This window comes from Stenella coeruleoalba (assembly GCF_951394435.1).
Source record: "Stenella coeruleoalba genome assembly, chromosome: 1".
Lineage (NCBI taxonomy): Eukaryota > Metazoa > Chordata > Mammalia > Artiodactyla > Delphinidae > Stenella > Stenella coeruleoalba.
This window is the reverse complement of record NC_137169.1, coordinates 65,922,588-65,940,251: the sequence shown is the minus strand read 5'-3', so window position 1 is coordinate 65,940,251 and position 17,664 is coordinate 65,922,588. Positions and strand designations below refer to the sequence as shown.

The 17,664-nt window shown below is 42.5% G+C and overlaps 1 protein-coding gene across 4 annotated transcripts in view; it reads right to left on the bottom strand.

Annotated features, from left to right (window-relative positions):
• The window catches only part of ST6GALNAC3 (ST6 N-acetylgalactosaminide alpha-2,6-sialyltransferase 3), a 583,102-nt gene extending 568,510 nt beyond the window's left edge, over positions 1-14,592 (bottom strand). For all 4 annotated transcript variants that reach the window (XM_079901981.1, XM_079901982.1, XM_079901985.1 and 1 more), the window contains exon 1: positions 14,213-14,592. In XM_079901981.1, coding sequence (XP_079758107.1) covers positions 14,213-14,230 — 18 coding nt within the window. In that variant the 5' untranslated portion in view covers positions 14,231-14,592. The remainder of the gene's footprint in view (positions 1-14,212) is intronic.
• Positions 14,593-17,664: the final 3,072 nt, after the last annotated feature.

The following is a 17,664-nucleotide window of genomic DNA, read 5'->3' as shown; positions in this document are numbered from 1 at the left end:
ACCTAGTGGGTCTTCTAAATGTATCTGGTTCAAAAATCTTCAAAGGCATTCAAAAAATAAATAAACTCAACAAATTTATTTTTTAATTCAGTTTATCTCATCAAAAATCAAGCAATTTTTTTTTAATCGCCACAAGTTCCTTTGAAGTGGGCTGATTTGATACTGGAATGGATTTCAATAGTCCTAAGTGATTCTCTGCACTAGGAGGTAGAACACCAAAGTGGGGGGGGAGGGGGGATTTGTGGCCTTGTGCAAGGTTGTTACAGATACAGACCCTGGAGCCAAAGTGCCTGCGTTCCAGTCTCACTACTACCAAAAATGGTTTGGTGACCTTATCTAACCACTCTGTGCCTTGGCTTCCTTATCTGAAAAATGGGCATTAAATGAATCAGTAAGTGTAAAGTGTTGAGAATAGTGCCCAGCCCTTACTGCATACAGTAAATGCTAGCTAATAACAATAACTGTAAAATAATATGGTCAGACAAATTTTCTACTCACTAGCCCAAGGACCTTGGGCAAAAAACCAAAGTTTTCTGCAAGCCTCAGTGTTTCCTCCCAGGTAAAATAGATATGATAATAATACTATTTTTCTAATAGGATTGTTGACTGTTAAAGGAAATCATGTATATGCCTTAAATACAGTACCTACAATTAAGTGCTCAAAAAGCTTACTGATATTATTTTATCATTAAGTTATTAAATTATTGTGGGCAAGTTTCAAATAGGTTTGCCCATGCATGACTATAGGAATATTTTCTTTGGCCAAACTCCTGGGTTCAAATCCTACCCCCTCCTTTAATAGTGGTACAACCTTGGGGAGGTTACATAGTCTCTCTAAGTAACCTCTCCAAGATTCAATTTCCTCATCTATATGGGAATGTATAATAGTACCTATTTTATGAGGTACTTGTCAGGATTAAATGAGCTAATACAAAACTATGAAGCCCTGACACAGTAGCTGTAAGTACTCAATAAATGTAAGCTATTGTTACAATTACTATTATTCATACAGACCCTAATTTCCCTTCAAAAAGAATTAAAATCTTCAGCTTCTATTTTATCTCCATTCCCTTTACCCCTCCTCTCACCCATAGTACTTGGCTTCTCTCTAAATGCTTGATAATAAACTTCCCAAAGGTAAGAGGGAAAAAAAGTCAAACACAGACCTACACAAATCTGGAAAAATAGTGAATTTCAATTGTTCCAATACAGAAATCTAGAGTGGTAATTTCTTTAAGTAAGATTTTAGTATCAAGGGTCCAGGATAGGTGAGAAAAAAACAAACCCTAATTTACCAACAAGTTAGAAGTCACATGAGGAAATCTTGGCTCAGTTCAAGCAATCAAACAGGCCACTAGGGTTAAACAGCATGGCAGAATTAAATAAACATTAAACCAGCCAAGGAACAAATAATTAAGTGACATAAACCAGGGTAGGAGAGAAAGATTCTCTTAACTCTTCTCTTAACTTAAGTTAAGATTCCTTAACTTAAGGAAAATAAATAAGAAAACAGGCGTGGGCTTCCCTGGAGGCGCAGTGGTTGATAATCTGCCTGCTAATGCAGGGGACACGGGTTCGAACCCTGGTCTGGGAGGATCCCACATGCTGCGGAGCAACTAGGCCCGTGAGCCACAACTACTGAGCCTGCGCGTATGGAGCCTGTGCTCCGCAACAAGAGAGGCTGCCATTGTGAGAGGCCCGCGCACCTCGATGAAGAGTGGCCCCCGCTTGCTACAACTAGAGAAAGCCCTCACACAGAAACGAAGACCCAACACAGAAAAAATAAATTAATTAATTAATAAACTCCTACCCCCAACATCTTAAAAAAAAAAGAAAGAAAGAAAGAAAGAAAGAAAGAAAAAGAAAACAGGCATAAGGTGTCATTGATTCAGTTATCTGCTGCTGCTGGGGAATGAATTTTCTGCGAGAACTAAGTGAGAAAGAAAGGACGACATGGTTGAGAAGGTCAGCAATAAAAGAGCGACTGATAGTAAAGTCAGCCTCTAGACCATGGCAAAGGTGTGTGGGGTGACAACCATGGGCTGTCAGGAACGCCACACCACTGATTGTATACCAGGAGTAGAAAAGACTCACATTTCCCAGAGACGAATTCTTCCTGTTGGAGTGGCTTGTATCACGGGACTCTGCAAGATAGCTTTATCTGCTTAGCAACAGAGTTCTATAAGGCTTCCCTTGTACAGGGCTGAGATGACCGTTCTTTAGACATAGTCAGCTGAACCTGGTTCTGCTGTCCGTGGGTCAAAAATATTCAAAAACACTCAAATTCCAGAAAGTTCCCAAAAGCAAAACTTGAATTTGCCTTGTGCTGGCAACTATTTACATTGTATTTACAACTCTTTACATAAAATTTGCATTGTATTAATTATTGTAAGTAATCTAAAGATGATTTAAATCATATGGAAGGATGTGCATAGACATATGCAAATACTATGCCATTTTATATAAGGGACTTGAGCATTAGCTTTTACCTGTGGGGTGCTGGAACCAATCCCCGGTGGACATGTGGATACCTGGATACCAAGGGACAACTGTACTAGCTAATGATCTCTATAACACCTGTACTGGAGAGGGGCTAGGAGGCCAAAGATGAAAGGGGGGAAATCAGAAAAATGGGCTCCACAATAAACAAAGGCACATAAATGGAGAGCCAGGAGAAAGCAAAAATTTAGAGATTTATTTTCTTTTTTATGCCAATATGAGCCTATAAGAAGAGATTAAATCAGCAGTTTCCAATGCTTTTTGTTACTTATTAAAATCCCAAACTAGACTATGAATCAACAAAAAAAAATAGCTATCATCTTTCACCAGGCTTCATTTTCCCCATTTCTAATCCTTAAATAATGACTTTTAAAATATGAGACTAAATCAATAATTAAGATAGCGAACTCTAGCACTAACGCATTAACTTCCATGACCAAAGCCAGTACAATCTGACTACAGAAGCTGTTTCCTGCACCCCCAGGGCTCCTTGTTAGCCAGCAGAGAAACAGGGGGCACAGAGTGAGAAAGGATTTGACATACAATCAGCAGGAAACAAATTCCTGGTTCATAAATCATCATAAACTGATTTTGAAATTGATGTGAAAGAAACAGAGTTTCTAGACACAGAAGAGGGATGCCACCAGTGATGGGTTCATTTCAAACCCAGCCCCTTGCTGTCAGGCACAGAGGCACATGCATTTCAACAGTCAGGGTGGCCTGAGTCCCATAGCATCAGAAAGCTCGGGGTTTAATGAGAACAATGGGGGCAGAAATCAAACGATTACAATGCTTAAAAAGGTAATTAGAATGCACTTGACTTAAATTTCTGGTTAGTTTTGGTTGGGGAATACATGGGTTTGAAGCCTTCCATAACTCAGCAGCTATTTATTGAGCAGGATGTAGTACGGTAGGGCTACTTGAAGTGTGGCTGGTCCACAGATGGGCGTCAACAGCATCACCTGGGGGCTTGTTAGAAATGCAAATTCTTGGACCCCAGCCCAGACCTCTGAAATCATAAACTCTGGAGGTGGGGCTTAGCAATCTCTGGGGTAACAAGCCCTTCAGGGGGTCCTGGTGCAGTCCAAGTTGAGCAGCATCGTGGTCAGCTTATCTCTGCGAAGCCACAGACTTAGGGATCAAGCTTTGGAGTCGGATTCCAGTCCCACTATGTGACTTTGGGGAATTACTGATCCCCTCTAGGCTTCAGTCTCCTCTTCCACATGGAGTGCTTAGCTCCATACCCACTAAATATCCCTGACATTCATTACATGGGGCCCCAGGTGTGAGTACCCTCACCGCCCCTGACCCTGGCTCTTACAGTCTACAGTAAGAATTTAACAGTTCAGCATAGGGGTTAACACACTTTATCTGTAAAGAGGAAGACAGTAAATATTTAAGGCTTTGCAGGCCATACAGTCTACATGTCAACTTCTCAACTCTGCACACAAAGACACTAAGAAATGAATAAACATGGCTATATTCCAATAAAACTTTATTTAGGGATATCGATATTGGAATTTCATACATTTTCACGTCATTAAATCTTCTTTTGATTTTTTTCAACCATTTTAGAATGCGAAACCCATTCTTAACTAGCACTATATATATATATATATATATATATATATATATATATATATATATATATATATATATAAAACAGGCAACAGGCCGGATTTGGTCCAAGGGCTGTTAGTTTGCGGACCTTGGTCTAGTGTTCTTGCATATTGTTAAGCAATATGAACCAGTTTCCTCATCTGACAGATGAAAGTAATAATACCCATCCTGCAATCTTGTTGTGGGAAAATAAATATCTGTAAAATATCTGGCAGGCTACCTGCCAGAGAGAAGGCACCCGGCAAAGGGTACCTGCTGTCATTATTACAATGAAATGTTCATCACATGAAAAAGTGCTAACACTGATTCAGGAAGACTAGGTGGAACCGGGCAGGAGTACAATGCAGAAGGACAGGCAAGCAAGACAGCTGCAGGTTTACAAACCGATTTGCTCTAAGCACCATTGGACATACGTCTATTAGCATATTGCTGACTTTACAGATACAAATAAACAGTCAAAAAGTAAGCAAACTGGGGCTTCCCTGGTGGCGCAGTGGTTAAGAGTCCGCCTGCCGATGCAGGGGACACAGGTTCGTGCCCCGGTCCGGGAAGATCCCACATGCCGCGGAGCGGCTGGGCCCGTGAGCCATGGCCGCTAAGCCTGCACGTCCGGAGCCTGTGCTCCGCAACGGGAGAGGCCACAACAGTGAGAGGCCCGCGTACCGCAAAAAAATAAATAAATAAATAAGCAAACTGTAGAAAGGAACTCCAATCACCTCTCTTGACTTGAAAGAAGACATGTGGTTTATTCTGGATGTCTAAATTGCTGCCATATGTGTACCTCCTTCCTAGAGCAAAGGAACTATTCAAATAAAAGTGTATAAAGTCTGTCTCTGATCTCAAAGCCTCCAGGAGTTCACATGACCACACTGAGACCAAAGCAGCACTCTCTTGGGAGAATTCACAGCTGCTCAACATCTGGGGGGCCAATCAGCTCAGAATATGGAAAAGCTTAGGACTCCATTTCAGATGAAATCTCAAGCGCTCATCAAAGGCTCAAATGTGTATCCCTGGGTCTGGCACTCATTACTTGCTCTTCATTTGCTCCTTCTTTGGGTGCCAAGAGTCTGACGAACAGAGGTGTCCTCCCCTTCTGATCCCTACCCCGTAGGCAATCCTTTCCCCCAGGTCCCCTTACAGTGTTCTCATTGCCTCTAAGTTTAGCAGTCTCTTCTGGTGCTAAGGATGACCACCTGCATGAACACGATGTCCTATACCGTAGCCACTATCCACATTTGGCTGTTGAGCCCTTGAAACATGGCTGGTGTGACTGAGGAACCACATTTTTTATTTCATTTTATTTTCTTTAATTTACACTTAAAACCTGATACTCGATACAACTCTTGGAAAACTTTTAAGCATCTCTGGAGCAACTTAGACATGTGAATCTACTTTTTTCAACTGTACATTTTATAAAATCTAAATAGAGATCAAGTATTTGTGATGAAAATTTAGCATCCGAATTGAAATATGCTGTAATGGCAAAATATATACAGAATTTTGAAGACTCATGAAAAAAGAATATAAATAGCTCATTCGTAAGTTGATATTGATTACATATTGACACGAAAATGTTTTGGATATATTGTGTTAAATAAAATATATTATTGGGCTTCCCTGGTGGCGCAGTGGTTGGGAGTCCGCCTACCAATGCAGGAGACGTGGGTTCGTGACCCGGTCCGGGAGGATCCCGCATGCCGCGGAGCGGCTGGGCCCCTGAGCCATGGCCGCTGAGCCTGCGCGTCCGGAGCCTGTGCTCCGCGGTGGGGCGGGGCCCCAGCGGTGAGAGGCCTGCGTACCGGAAAAAAAATAACAACAACAAAAAATATATGTATATATATTATTAAGTAAATTCTGCCTACTTCTTTTTGCTTTTTTATTTATTTATTTACTTATTGCTTTCTTTTTAATGTGGCTCTTAGAAATGTAAAATTACCTAAGTGGCCGTCATTGTATTTCTCCTGGACTGCACTGTTACAGAGCATTAAATAAAAGTATTATTGTCATTACTCAAACTCATCACAAAGCTGGAATCAGAGTCTGTGTAGCTCTGACCTCTGCAAGCCACAGTCCTCTTCCTGCCCACACCGTAGAGCACAGCCCTTCTTTCCTGGTTACCATTTTCCCTGATTGGTAAGGCAAGCCCTTCACAGAGAGAGACCTTCACATCTCTTTCTTTAGTCCGGCACACGGTTGGAGCCAAGAATAACAAACAACAATAGGAGGAATCGTAGCCCTGCTCTCCACAGGTGGGTATTCCACTTGTCCCAAGGAGGAGAATTGTCCCAGGACAGTCGCTTGCTCATTCCAATCCTTAAAATCTAAGATGAGCTCCACATGCACATTTTAATCGCACATTATGACTCATTCCCATGCAGGACACACACGTTTTACTTCCAATTCCCTTGTGGTCATGGTCTTCTCAGAGCAAGATGCAAATAGAGTTTTCATAACTGACCAAAGTTTTTATTTTGTGTCTGGTAAATGCACAGCTAATAAATTCCCTAGGAAACACAATAGCCTTTGAAATTAGAGAGAAATCCCTTCCAGAAAAGGCTTTTACATGCGAGAGTTTTCAAACCTCAATAAATACTAAGATATGATTGAATGAATGTGGGCGCACATTTCTATTTATATTTACTATGTATATGTAGAGAAACACACATTTTTTTACACAAACACTTGAATGACTTAAGTACTGGACCTCTCTTTGAGTCTCCACCCCTCCACATCACACAGGAAATGAGAGACAGGCCTGGAGATATGGGGTGTGGGCAAAAGGCTCTCTGAAAATGTTACCTACCCCAAGGCTGCTGTTTATTGAAGTCCCTGGATGCCCTAGGCCAAGATCTTTGATTTACTGACTTTAAATCAAGTTAAAATCAGAAGCAGGGCCTACTCTTAAATTTGAGTTGAGGAAGAAAGAAAACAACAGTGAAAGCACAGATAATCTCTTCACCGCATTTGAGCCATTTTCTTTACCTTCCTGCTGACACACCTTGACAAAGCTGCTAACAAGGAAAAGGAATTAACCAATTTGGAGTTTAGCTCCTCTCCCTTTCCAGGCTCTGGTGGAAGTGCTAATTGGCAGTAAAACGCATAAAAGGTGTACATCAGAGTGGCCAGGGACCAACAGGATCTGGATAATCCATAAATTGAACAATGACCCTTTTAATAACCAGGATCTAACTGCAGCTTTCTGTAATGGGATCCTGGTAACACTTGTAAATCTACTCTGTTCAATTAGAAAAATGCCTTTCTCTACTTTTCCCGGAATCCAGGAAATAGAGAACTCATCCAATTCCCAACCCTCAGGCATAAGCGTGTGTAAAATTCTCAGAAACAGCTGAATATGTTCCTCCTGGGGAGGAGATATCATAACTTTCCCCAGTCATCTGCTGGAAAGCTTAATGGGTTCCCTCTGCTTGCCTCAAATCTAAACTTTTTTTCTCCCACCAGCCCCAAGAAAGGTTTCCTTGATTCAAGCTGTTATCTAATTATTAATGATACCAATAATAGTTTTGCCACATGTGTACAGTGCATTCTGCTTTACAAAGTGCATTCACGAACTTTATCTCTTTTGGATTCCAACACTGCCCCAGGGGGGATGCTGGCTGGGAAGCCTGAAGCTTATATGATCTGTGGGTCTCTTTAAGAAAATGAATATAAATTATAAATACAAACATGCCAGAACCTCTTCCCAGAGCCTTGAAGGGGCCCTGAAGCTTAGCCTAAGGGTAAATCTAACTCTATCACTCCTCTCCTTCACTCCCACCTTCAAAGGGACATGGGGGTTTCTCAGGAAAGAAGGCTGTGGTCACGTGACTTGCCCAGGATCAAAAGGCTGTTAGTGTTAGAGGCAGACTTAGAACCTTCTTATTTCCCCAGTCTCTGTGGCCCCTCTATATCCTCTAGTTCCTCTGTCACAAAGGAAATTCTGAGGAAGGAACAAATAAAAATAACACAGCTAAAAGAGAGCTCTATCAGGAGATTGTTAGGAAGCTGTCTAGACTCAAAAGATGGTGAAATAAACTCAAAGCCCCTATAAACATTCACTGAATCGGCACTGAAGGTAAAATACACACTACAACACTACCCAGAGCCTGAGTCAACCCCACCTTCACCACTTACTAACCATGACCTGGGGCAAGTTAGTTTGCTTCTCGGAACCTCAGTATCTTCATTTGTAATAAAAGTTTACATGAGATGATACATGTAAAGCACTCAGCCCAGGACCCAGCCTGAACACACTAGGTGTTCAATAAAGAACAACTGTTATTGCTGCTGTTCTTCTCAATTCATCCAAAAAGCAAAGCTTTTTACACAAGCAACTCATTCCCCAAAGTGTGCTAACAGAATTTGCAAAAGCATCTGCTCAGTGACAATAAGCCTAAAAATCAGGCAGGGCAGCTACTGAGACTTCAGCATTCTTTGGGCAGCAGAAAGAAATGTCATAGCAGATTTATTAAACAAAGTGCCTTGTCTGTTCTACTTGCTGGGGTTATCGTAGAGTTTCAGGTTTGCAATCTGTGTACCTGTGAAGTTTCTGTGGCTTTCCAGTCTCAGTGAAGCCATATTATTTTCCAATCCTTTGAAACCTCATAGTTTGAGAACCACAAATTGTGGTGTGGATGCTGAGGTCTGTTGTTTGTTTTTTGCTTTTGCTTTTTTTGTTTCTATTAACCCAGGGAACTGAAATGATCATGACAAAAGATAAGTCACTCTTATACTTTTCTTCTTTCTTCTTTCCAGTCCAGGTCTCTCTTCTCCCTCCTCTAGATTTCAAATTGGCTCCAGATTTTATGAGAAGCCCTAACAGATCTAAAAGAAACAAACTGAGAAGGAACTTAAGGAGAAAACTAATTGATAAACTCTAATCTGCTTGCTTATGCTAGAGTGAAAACTCCACGCATGTTTAAGAAGAATTAGGCTGCTCCTAGAGGAGACCAGGTTAGGCTGTTGTCTGTAAGTAGCATCTCAAAAAAAATTAAATCATTTATACATTCAACATTTAGGAAACACTTTACTGTGAGTCAGACTAGTTGCTATGGATATCAAGTTGAATAAGACAAGGCCTTTTCTGCCCCCAAGATTCAATTAGGTAACTACCAACACCACCACTACTCGTATACTCACTAGGTATACCTTTCTTCTCATTGAGTCTGTAATCTTACTTAGGGCAAGAACAGTATTCATTTACATATGCTTAGTAAACACTAGCTGATCGACCTACTAAAGGCCCCTGTGCTATATGAGTTCATAGTAAAACAAAAGAGTTGAGCTTATTTACAGTACAGGGTAATACTTGCTGCTACAGAGACAAGAACCAAACCATGGAGCCACAGAGGAAGCCTGAGGCAGGGGAAGACTTGACCACGGATGTGATGCTGAAATAGGAGTTGAAAGATAAATTGAACTCTCAGTGGAGGAAAAGTGATAGCAGAGAGAATTTCCTGCAGAGAAAACAGCATGTACAACTACAACTAATAGCTAATAATTATCAAGGACTTATTATGTGTCAGGTTCTGTTCTGTAGAAATTAGCTCATTTATTCCTCATAACCTTAAGAAGTAGGCACTGTTTTTGCTCCCATTTCACAGACGAGGAAACTGAGGCTTAGAGATTTCACTGCTGGAACAGGTTGGTCTGACATCAAAGACCAGGCTTTCAATCCCTGTGCTATACTACAAAGGCACAGAGCCACGAAAGGAGGTTCTATATCTGCAGACTTGGAATTCATTTAGGTAAGTGTCTAGATCATGAGGAAGGGAGTAGTAGGTGGTGAGGCCAGATATGTGGGCAGGGGCCAGATTCTGAAGGAACCTGAATGCCAAGCTAAACAGCTGGGTTTACCCTGCAGGGCCTGGGGAGCCAAGACAAGCATTTAAGCCTACAAATGGCTTGATCAGCACTGCACTTCTGCACAATAATCTGAGAGTGATGTGGAAGATGGGCGAGATTATGAGGCGCCTGAAGGAAAGGAAGCTATTTCAAAAGACAGACCAAATACTAGGCTCTAGACAAGGCAGAGGTGATAGGGATAGAGAATAATGGGCATATTTGAGAGATTTCCTGAGACAGAATTGATGCAGTATGGTGAAGGATCAGATCTGGGGCAGTGGGGGAAAAGTAAATAAGAAGACACCAAGTCCATAACTTGATATCAATATTCATCAAATTTCCCATCAATCAAGACCAATGTAGGGACTTCCCTGGTGGTCCAGTGGTTAAGACTCCGTGCTTCCACTGCAGGGGCACGGGTTTGACCCCTGGTCCAGCAACTAAGGTCCAGCCAAAAAAGCAAAAAAAAAGGATCAGTGTCATACGAGGACAGGTGACTGGTAGAGAAGATAACAGTAGCTTAGTCATGCACCTACTGTGTTATTGTCTAACTACTTCAAGTTCCTAAGTATCATTAACCTGGCAAAACCATAATCTTCTCCAAGGCCGAAATAAGTGTCTGTGTCCACATGTTCACTCAGTTTCCATTTCAGTACTGAATCCAAAAAAAAACCTTAATACAATTCACTAAATATGTGTTAAATGTCAAAGGTATACGTGACACTGTTCTCAAAAAAGTACCTGCTGACCAAAGGTAGAAATCATAAAAGAAAATACAAACAGCTTTTATTATATAAAATACTAAAGTATCTGTAATTTATAAGAGATGAAAAACAAATGACTTCTATAAATTTAAGTTTTATTTCACTAATAACCAAATAAATACAAATTAAATATCTTTCTTGTCTACCAAATTTTGAAGACTTTTAAAACACCCCATGGAAAGACACTGTCCCTTGACTTCATTATTCACAATGGCACAGCTCCCCAGGAGAGCTGCCTAACCAGGAGCATGGCAAGAAATGAACCTGCTAAGACTTGAGGTTGTTTTTTCTGCAGTAAACTAGCCTATTCTAACTAATGTGCAGATATTCCCATTTAACCCCTAGAATAACCCATTGAGGAATGCATGATCATCTCCATTTTAGAAACTGAGGCAGTGAAATCAAGAAACTTGCTTATGGTTACACAATTAGTAAGTGGTGGAGCCATAATTAAAATCCACATATTTCTGGCTTCGAAGCCCATGCAACGTGGAGTAAGTATGTATTCCACAATTAAATGATTATTGAGGTAATCATTATTCTGTTTTGAGAACCAGGTCTACACATGGGCAGAATGGGCCCTTACCACGCACAATACCTTGAGGGGATATTCTGTATGCCCCAAAAGACCACCATTTGCTGCCATGCTATAGGCTCCTCTTCTTAGCTAGTCAAAGGTTCCTATTTAGGGTCACTATTGTTTAGCAATAATGATACTCTAATCAACCTCTTTGTATCTCGGGATAATAAGATCTACCTCAAAAATCTGCTGAGAAGAGTAGATTTTGCCCACAGCATAAAGTTGACCCTGACTCAAAAGTTATCCTTCTAAAACACAAGCTTCATCACAGTAAATCATATTCAGTCTTCAAAACACAGCTCCAAATCATAAGTAGGAACACTATCCTAATTATCCAATTAGAGGGTTCATTGCTTTCTCCCTCCATGCTTCTGTTATGCCTTCCACAGGCCTATTATTCTTCACATTGTAACACATTCATTTACTTTTCTATCCCCCTTACTATACTGTAAGCCAGTGGAGAATGGGGTCAATGGCTTATGCATCTTGTGATACCAACACCAATACGGCAGAAAATATTTCATTAAAAACAACAACAACAGTATATCATTTTACCCTCACAAAACCCTATCAGGCATTCTACAGCTTGGGCAAATTGAGGTTGCAAGTTGCAGTGACTGTCTAAAATCATATGCAGGAGAAAAAGCTTGCACTGAACCCAGGTCTCTGGACTCTCCACTCCCCCATGCATGGCCTTTCAAAGACAAGGGGAAAAGGCCCACCAGAGGCCATCAAGACCATTGCACAAAGGTACTTTGTTTCTCAAAGGTGGTAAGGACTCTGAACGGTATTAGGGCATCTTAGAAAGTCATCATCTGGGAAAGTACAGGGAACAGAGTTAAAATATAAAGAAGGTTGGCAGATCTGGGTCTAAGTCCAGGCTCACTCTGTCCTTAACCCTGTTCCCTTGGGCAAATCGCTTAAGCTCGGGAGCCTCAGCTTCCCCATCTGTAAAATGCGGTTTTAAACAATGATACTCACCTTACAGGGTTTGATGTAAGACCAAGAGTTATATTATATGAAACGGGCTGAGGATATAGTAAAGATTAATTAAATTGTAGTTATTATTATATGTGAGGAAAAAATAGCACCTATTGAATGCCTGTGCCACAAAGTATTTTTCATATCTTATTTCATCCACAGCAACCCTGTGGAGTATTACAACCCTGAGGTGCTATTACTTTAATTTTATATTGAGGAAACTGAGACTCAGAGACATTTAAGTAGCTTATCCAAGGTCACGCAGGTAGCACATGGCAGAGCCTGCATTCAGACCAAGGTCTTTCTGAGTCCAAAGCCTTTGCTCTTTGCAGTTTACCTGTCTGCACCCCAGATTAGTTTCAGCGGAGAAAAAAATAAAGGAGGAATCAGATATGCCCCAAATGTCTGAGGTCAGTGTGAGGGGATGGAAAGGGAAGGAATGGTTGGATCAGATTCATTTGCAGCTTGGGATGTGTATTAAACATGTTTGGAACATGTGCAAGATGAGGCAGGGGAGAAATCAAAAGGGAAGAAGACAGCCAACAATAAATGTCACGCTCCTCAACTTCTCTTTCAGTTAATAACACAATAAATAGTAGATATGACTCATCTTCATATTTCAGTCCTTGGGCTAGGAGTCTCCAAGGTAAAAATCCCATACTGTAATACCAAGGTATTATTTCCTCTTGATCTTGCTACCATTATGTCCCAGAAAATGTTCTGAAACCAAACAAAGGAAGTTCAGAAAAATCACAGGAAATACCTCATCTCCTTTACTCTAAGAAATGGAAACAAACTCTACTAGGTTAGTCTCTTACTTGCATCATTAACACCAAGGCATGTTGGAAGAGGATTCAGGTAACTAATACAGCAGTAGATGGCTTCAAATCATCCTACAGACAAGTAAATGCTCTTTCACAATAGCACAACCAAACAACTTGATTTCTGGTGTTTTCCTCTGTCACACACAGCTCTCCCAAACTCGGAACAAATAGGCCTTTCGTTCCCAGTCAAGGCCCAGGAAACTTTCATGCTGTGAATGTTTTTGGTTCATGTAGTCAGGTTAGGCACGAGTAGAAACAGTAGTCAGAAAAACAAACAAACAAACAAACTCCCTATGGAATAAAAAGTTCTCAAGTGAGGCACTCGTACCAAGTTCTCCCACCTGATGCCACAAGAACCCAGAAAGATGCTCAGTCCAGGCTAAGAACACACTTGGAGAAAGAAAACTCAACAAAGAAGGGGTGGCTGAACAGACTCTGATAGGGAGTGAAATAATTTTGTCTGTTTATGAGCACAAGGGAGGTTTGTCTGTTTAAATTTATAAGCAAAAGGAAGGCTTGAAATTCTCACCTAATAAATACACCCTCTTGTGAACTTTTCCGAAGTAGAGCTAACAGCATACAGAGTTAGCAGATCTCACAGAAAACTCATTCCTAAGGGACTACCTGTAAACTCTGAAGTTTTTATCTTCATACGATCAAATGTTCGGTAGAACTCCCTCTGCACTCTCACCCCCATTCAAAGCCCTGTACCCCTCAGCACCAGTAACCCATGTCCAGCCTTTCCTTTTCTCTGCGTGGCCCCAGAAAGGCCTCAGGCAACAGAGCCGCGGGACTCGCGGGCGCACCCCTCCCCTCCCTGCCATCCCCATTATTCGGCACACAGCCCTGCTCTCCCCTGGAGCCAACAGTCTGCAGCTCCTTCAATGCAGGCGCGAGAAGCAGGAATGGTCGGAAGAGAAGCCGTGCCAGCTGCATGTTTCAGAATCTCCCTCCCTATGCATTTGCCAAACGAACAAAAAGAAAAGCAACGCCAGGAAAAGACAACTGAGATGAGGATGCCGTGGGACCGCGGCTGGCTCCACGCCTCTTAGCAGCAAGAGGCTGCCCAACCACGCGTCCAAGCCATAGATGCGAGTCGTTACCTTCAGGATGCAGGCCATGGCGCTCCGCCGGCCCTCCGGCCACCGAGCAGCGGGGCGCCTGGGTCAGGGGCAGTCCAGGCGACAGGCTGGAGGTTGGTACCGCTGCAGGACCGCTCCAGCCCACATTCCCGCAGATCCAAATAAGGGGACCGCGGTGAGAGCTGCGCGGGCACAGGCCCCGCCCCCCGAGTCGTGGGCCCGCCCCCGGCCCCGTCCACTGGCTGGCGAGCCGCGGGACCCCGCCCCCCAGGTCACGTGCCATCCCGGGCGCCGGCGGCTGCCCCTCGGTGCTTGCTACTTTTTCTTTTCTCTTTTTTTTTCTGTAAACGTTCTGTAGTTCATTGTATATAAAGTCGCTCAACAGCAGGCAGGAATCTGGGTCCCGCTGGGGAGAGAAAGTGGCCTTTTCTTCTCCTCGATTCGTCTCCCCTAACAGATCAGCGAACTCCTAGCAGACACTTCACACTTTTTAATTCAGTGGGTTTGGAATCACCCCTCCACAGGCTTTGGGTACATCAAAGGATTCTTCAAAAGTAGCAAACAAAATTCTCCCTGAGCTGTTTAAGGAAAGAGCCTTCGCTCTGCTTAAAGACTCTGTGATGGCCTTACCTAAAAATAATTTGCCATTAAAAGGGAGCACAGCGGGCTTCCCTGGTGGCGCAGTGGTTGAGAGTCCGCTTGCCGATGCGGGGGACATGGGTTCGTGCCCCGGTCCGGGAAGATCCCACATGCCGCGGAGTGGCTGGGCCCGTGAGCCATGGCCGCTGAGCCTGCGCGTCCGGAGCCTGTGCTCCGGCAACGGGAGAGGCCACAACAGTGAGAGGCCCAAGTACTTGAAAATTAAAAAAAAAAAAAAAAGGGGGAGCACAAATACAAATACCTATCCCCGAAGATGCCGTGAGCCATACACCGTGTATGATATATTTTGTTTGTAAGTACACACACACGTGTATGTATGTGTGTGTATATATAATGCATTGCTCTCTCCTGCTTTAAGCTTCTGTGTTTGTGAAAAAATGTGTGTATACATAAATATACTGTAAATAGCATATATGTGTATATGAAAATATAGTATATTCTCATATATACATTAATGGTATAATTAATATATAAATTGTGTGCGTGTGTGTGTGTGTGCACGGGCGGTCACGCACATGCACAGGACTTAGCTCTTTCCTGCAACAAGTTTAGAATTTGATGAATTTTGTTGCAACTTCAGTAACAAGGTTAGATCTACACATTCCTATTAGGACTGGAAACCCAGAAAGGCCATTTTTCACCATCCAACCTGAACTCTCTGATGCTAAAACACAGGGTGATGTAGGAGGTCAACCTAAGAAGCAGGTGGCCTGTGGGATGAAGACATGTTGTGGGTCCTCTCCACCTCTCCTCAACAAACCCTCTTTCCTTGTTGAATGAAAATCAACAAGGAAAGCCCAATTCCCCAGCAAGAGCTGACTAAGAGAAGCAGAATTATTTCTATAACGAAAGTAACATCACACACATAACAGAAAAAGGGAGAGACCGTCCGTCCTGTATACATACACAGATCTCCACCACTTGGTCTGTCAGAGAAATCTAAAAACCAGGCCCAAAATATTTACCCAAGAGGTTTCACTTGCTGGAAGCCCAGTCTAGTTTGCCTCCGTGGAGTCAGGAAAAGCACTGCGGGCTGCCGGTGGTGGCTGTGGCGTCATGAGATTGGCTCACAAACCGCAAAGCAGAAACCTCGGCTTTCAAGAGATCTGGTGTTTTCTTGATGAGAATACGCAGAATCCTGGGAGAGCAGGAGGAACCTCGGGAAAGGGTGGAGGCTGGGCTGTGGAGGAACTGCCTGCTCCCAAGGGAAGCTCCTCTTCTCAGTCTCGCTGAGGGACCACACTCTGCTCTCCCACTCCTTCCTCCAGCCCCGCCATCTGCTTCAGAGATCTACTGTATTTTCAGGACGAACTCCTTGATCATGACTGCATATTTCAAACCACTACTTTAGCTCAGTCTCTAGTGGGTCAGGAAAACCCAGTATTTCATCCATTTATGAATTCAATAAACCTTTATTGAGCTGCTACTGGCAGAATAAATCTTTTTTTGAGCTACCACTAACTGGAGGAGGAAACCTTTATGGAAGTACTACAGGACCTATCGGAGATGAGAGCATGATTTCCATGGTCTCTGACATCAGTTGAGGTTCAGCCGAGTGGGAAAGATGAGAGATACGTGATAAAATAACGTGGTAAGGTCCTTAACCAAAGTGGAAGCAAAGCTCTAAGGAAAGAAGGACTGAGCCTGACAGGGTGGCAGGTGGGAAGGGCAAGGGTGAGCAGAGCTCTCTTTGTCCACACAGAAAGTCTGCATGTCTGGGAGACAACATGGCAGAATCCAGCGAGCAACCCCGCTGAGCATTTCCTTGCTGGGTGACCTTGATCAATCTTCTTAACCTCTCTTGAATCCTTAGTTTATTTAATAATATATAATTCCTTGTGAGAATTAAATAAGATAATGCTTGTAAATCCACTTACCTCACTCTCTGGCACTATGAACATTCTCAAAATGGTAGCTCTTTTTCCTAACGGGGTGGGGGGGGGTATGTTCACTAAAGGTAGCTTGTAGGAGAGTATGAATAGGATGATTGCCATTCTTCTCGGGTGTCTCAGAAAATTAAACACTGAGGAGGCAAACACTTAGCATCTTGTGACTTGGGCATACCACAGGGAGGGTTTCACTAGCTCCCTCAGTCTTGAGTATGGATCTCTCAATTAAACTCCCACCCACCCATGTCCACACTTCCCAAAATGTTATTCTTTTATTAGCATCCATAAATTATAACTAAATATAGACAGGAATAGTCATATTTTATAACAACCTAAAAACAAAGTCAATCAATTCTAGAATAAATCTGGACCAGAAGTCACAGAACAATATTAACAATCACTTTGATCCGGACAGCAGTTGGAAGGGGAAGAGCAGTTAGATGGTAATAAAAGCATATTCTGAACCTATTAGGGGATGAAGGTGCAGCTAGATGTGCAGGTGGGTGGGGGCTGGGAGGAGGGTATGGACAGGATTTTGTTTGTTTGTTTTAAAACTGGCCAAACTACAGGAATAGCTTAGTCTAGCCCAGAGACATAGTATAATTTTCCAAGTCTCAAGTTATGTGACTTACAGCCAAAAGCCTGTTTCCAAAAATAATAATAACAAAACGGAGGCACCCTGCAATTATATGCAGTATCCCATTTGATCCTCACAACATCTGTATGAATGTTGTCATTCTCAGCTGGTAAGGGCGGGGAACAGAGATTTGAACCCAGATAGTTGGACTTCTGCCTCTGCCATCATAACTGCTACACTCGGCTGCCAAGTAGGTGAGGGGCCTAATCTCTACCATTTGACACCATTCAAATGTAGCCTATTGTCTTAGTTTTTTAAAAATATTTATTTATTTGTCTGCATTGGGT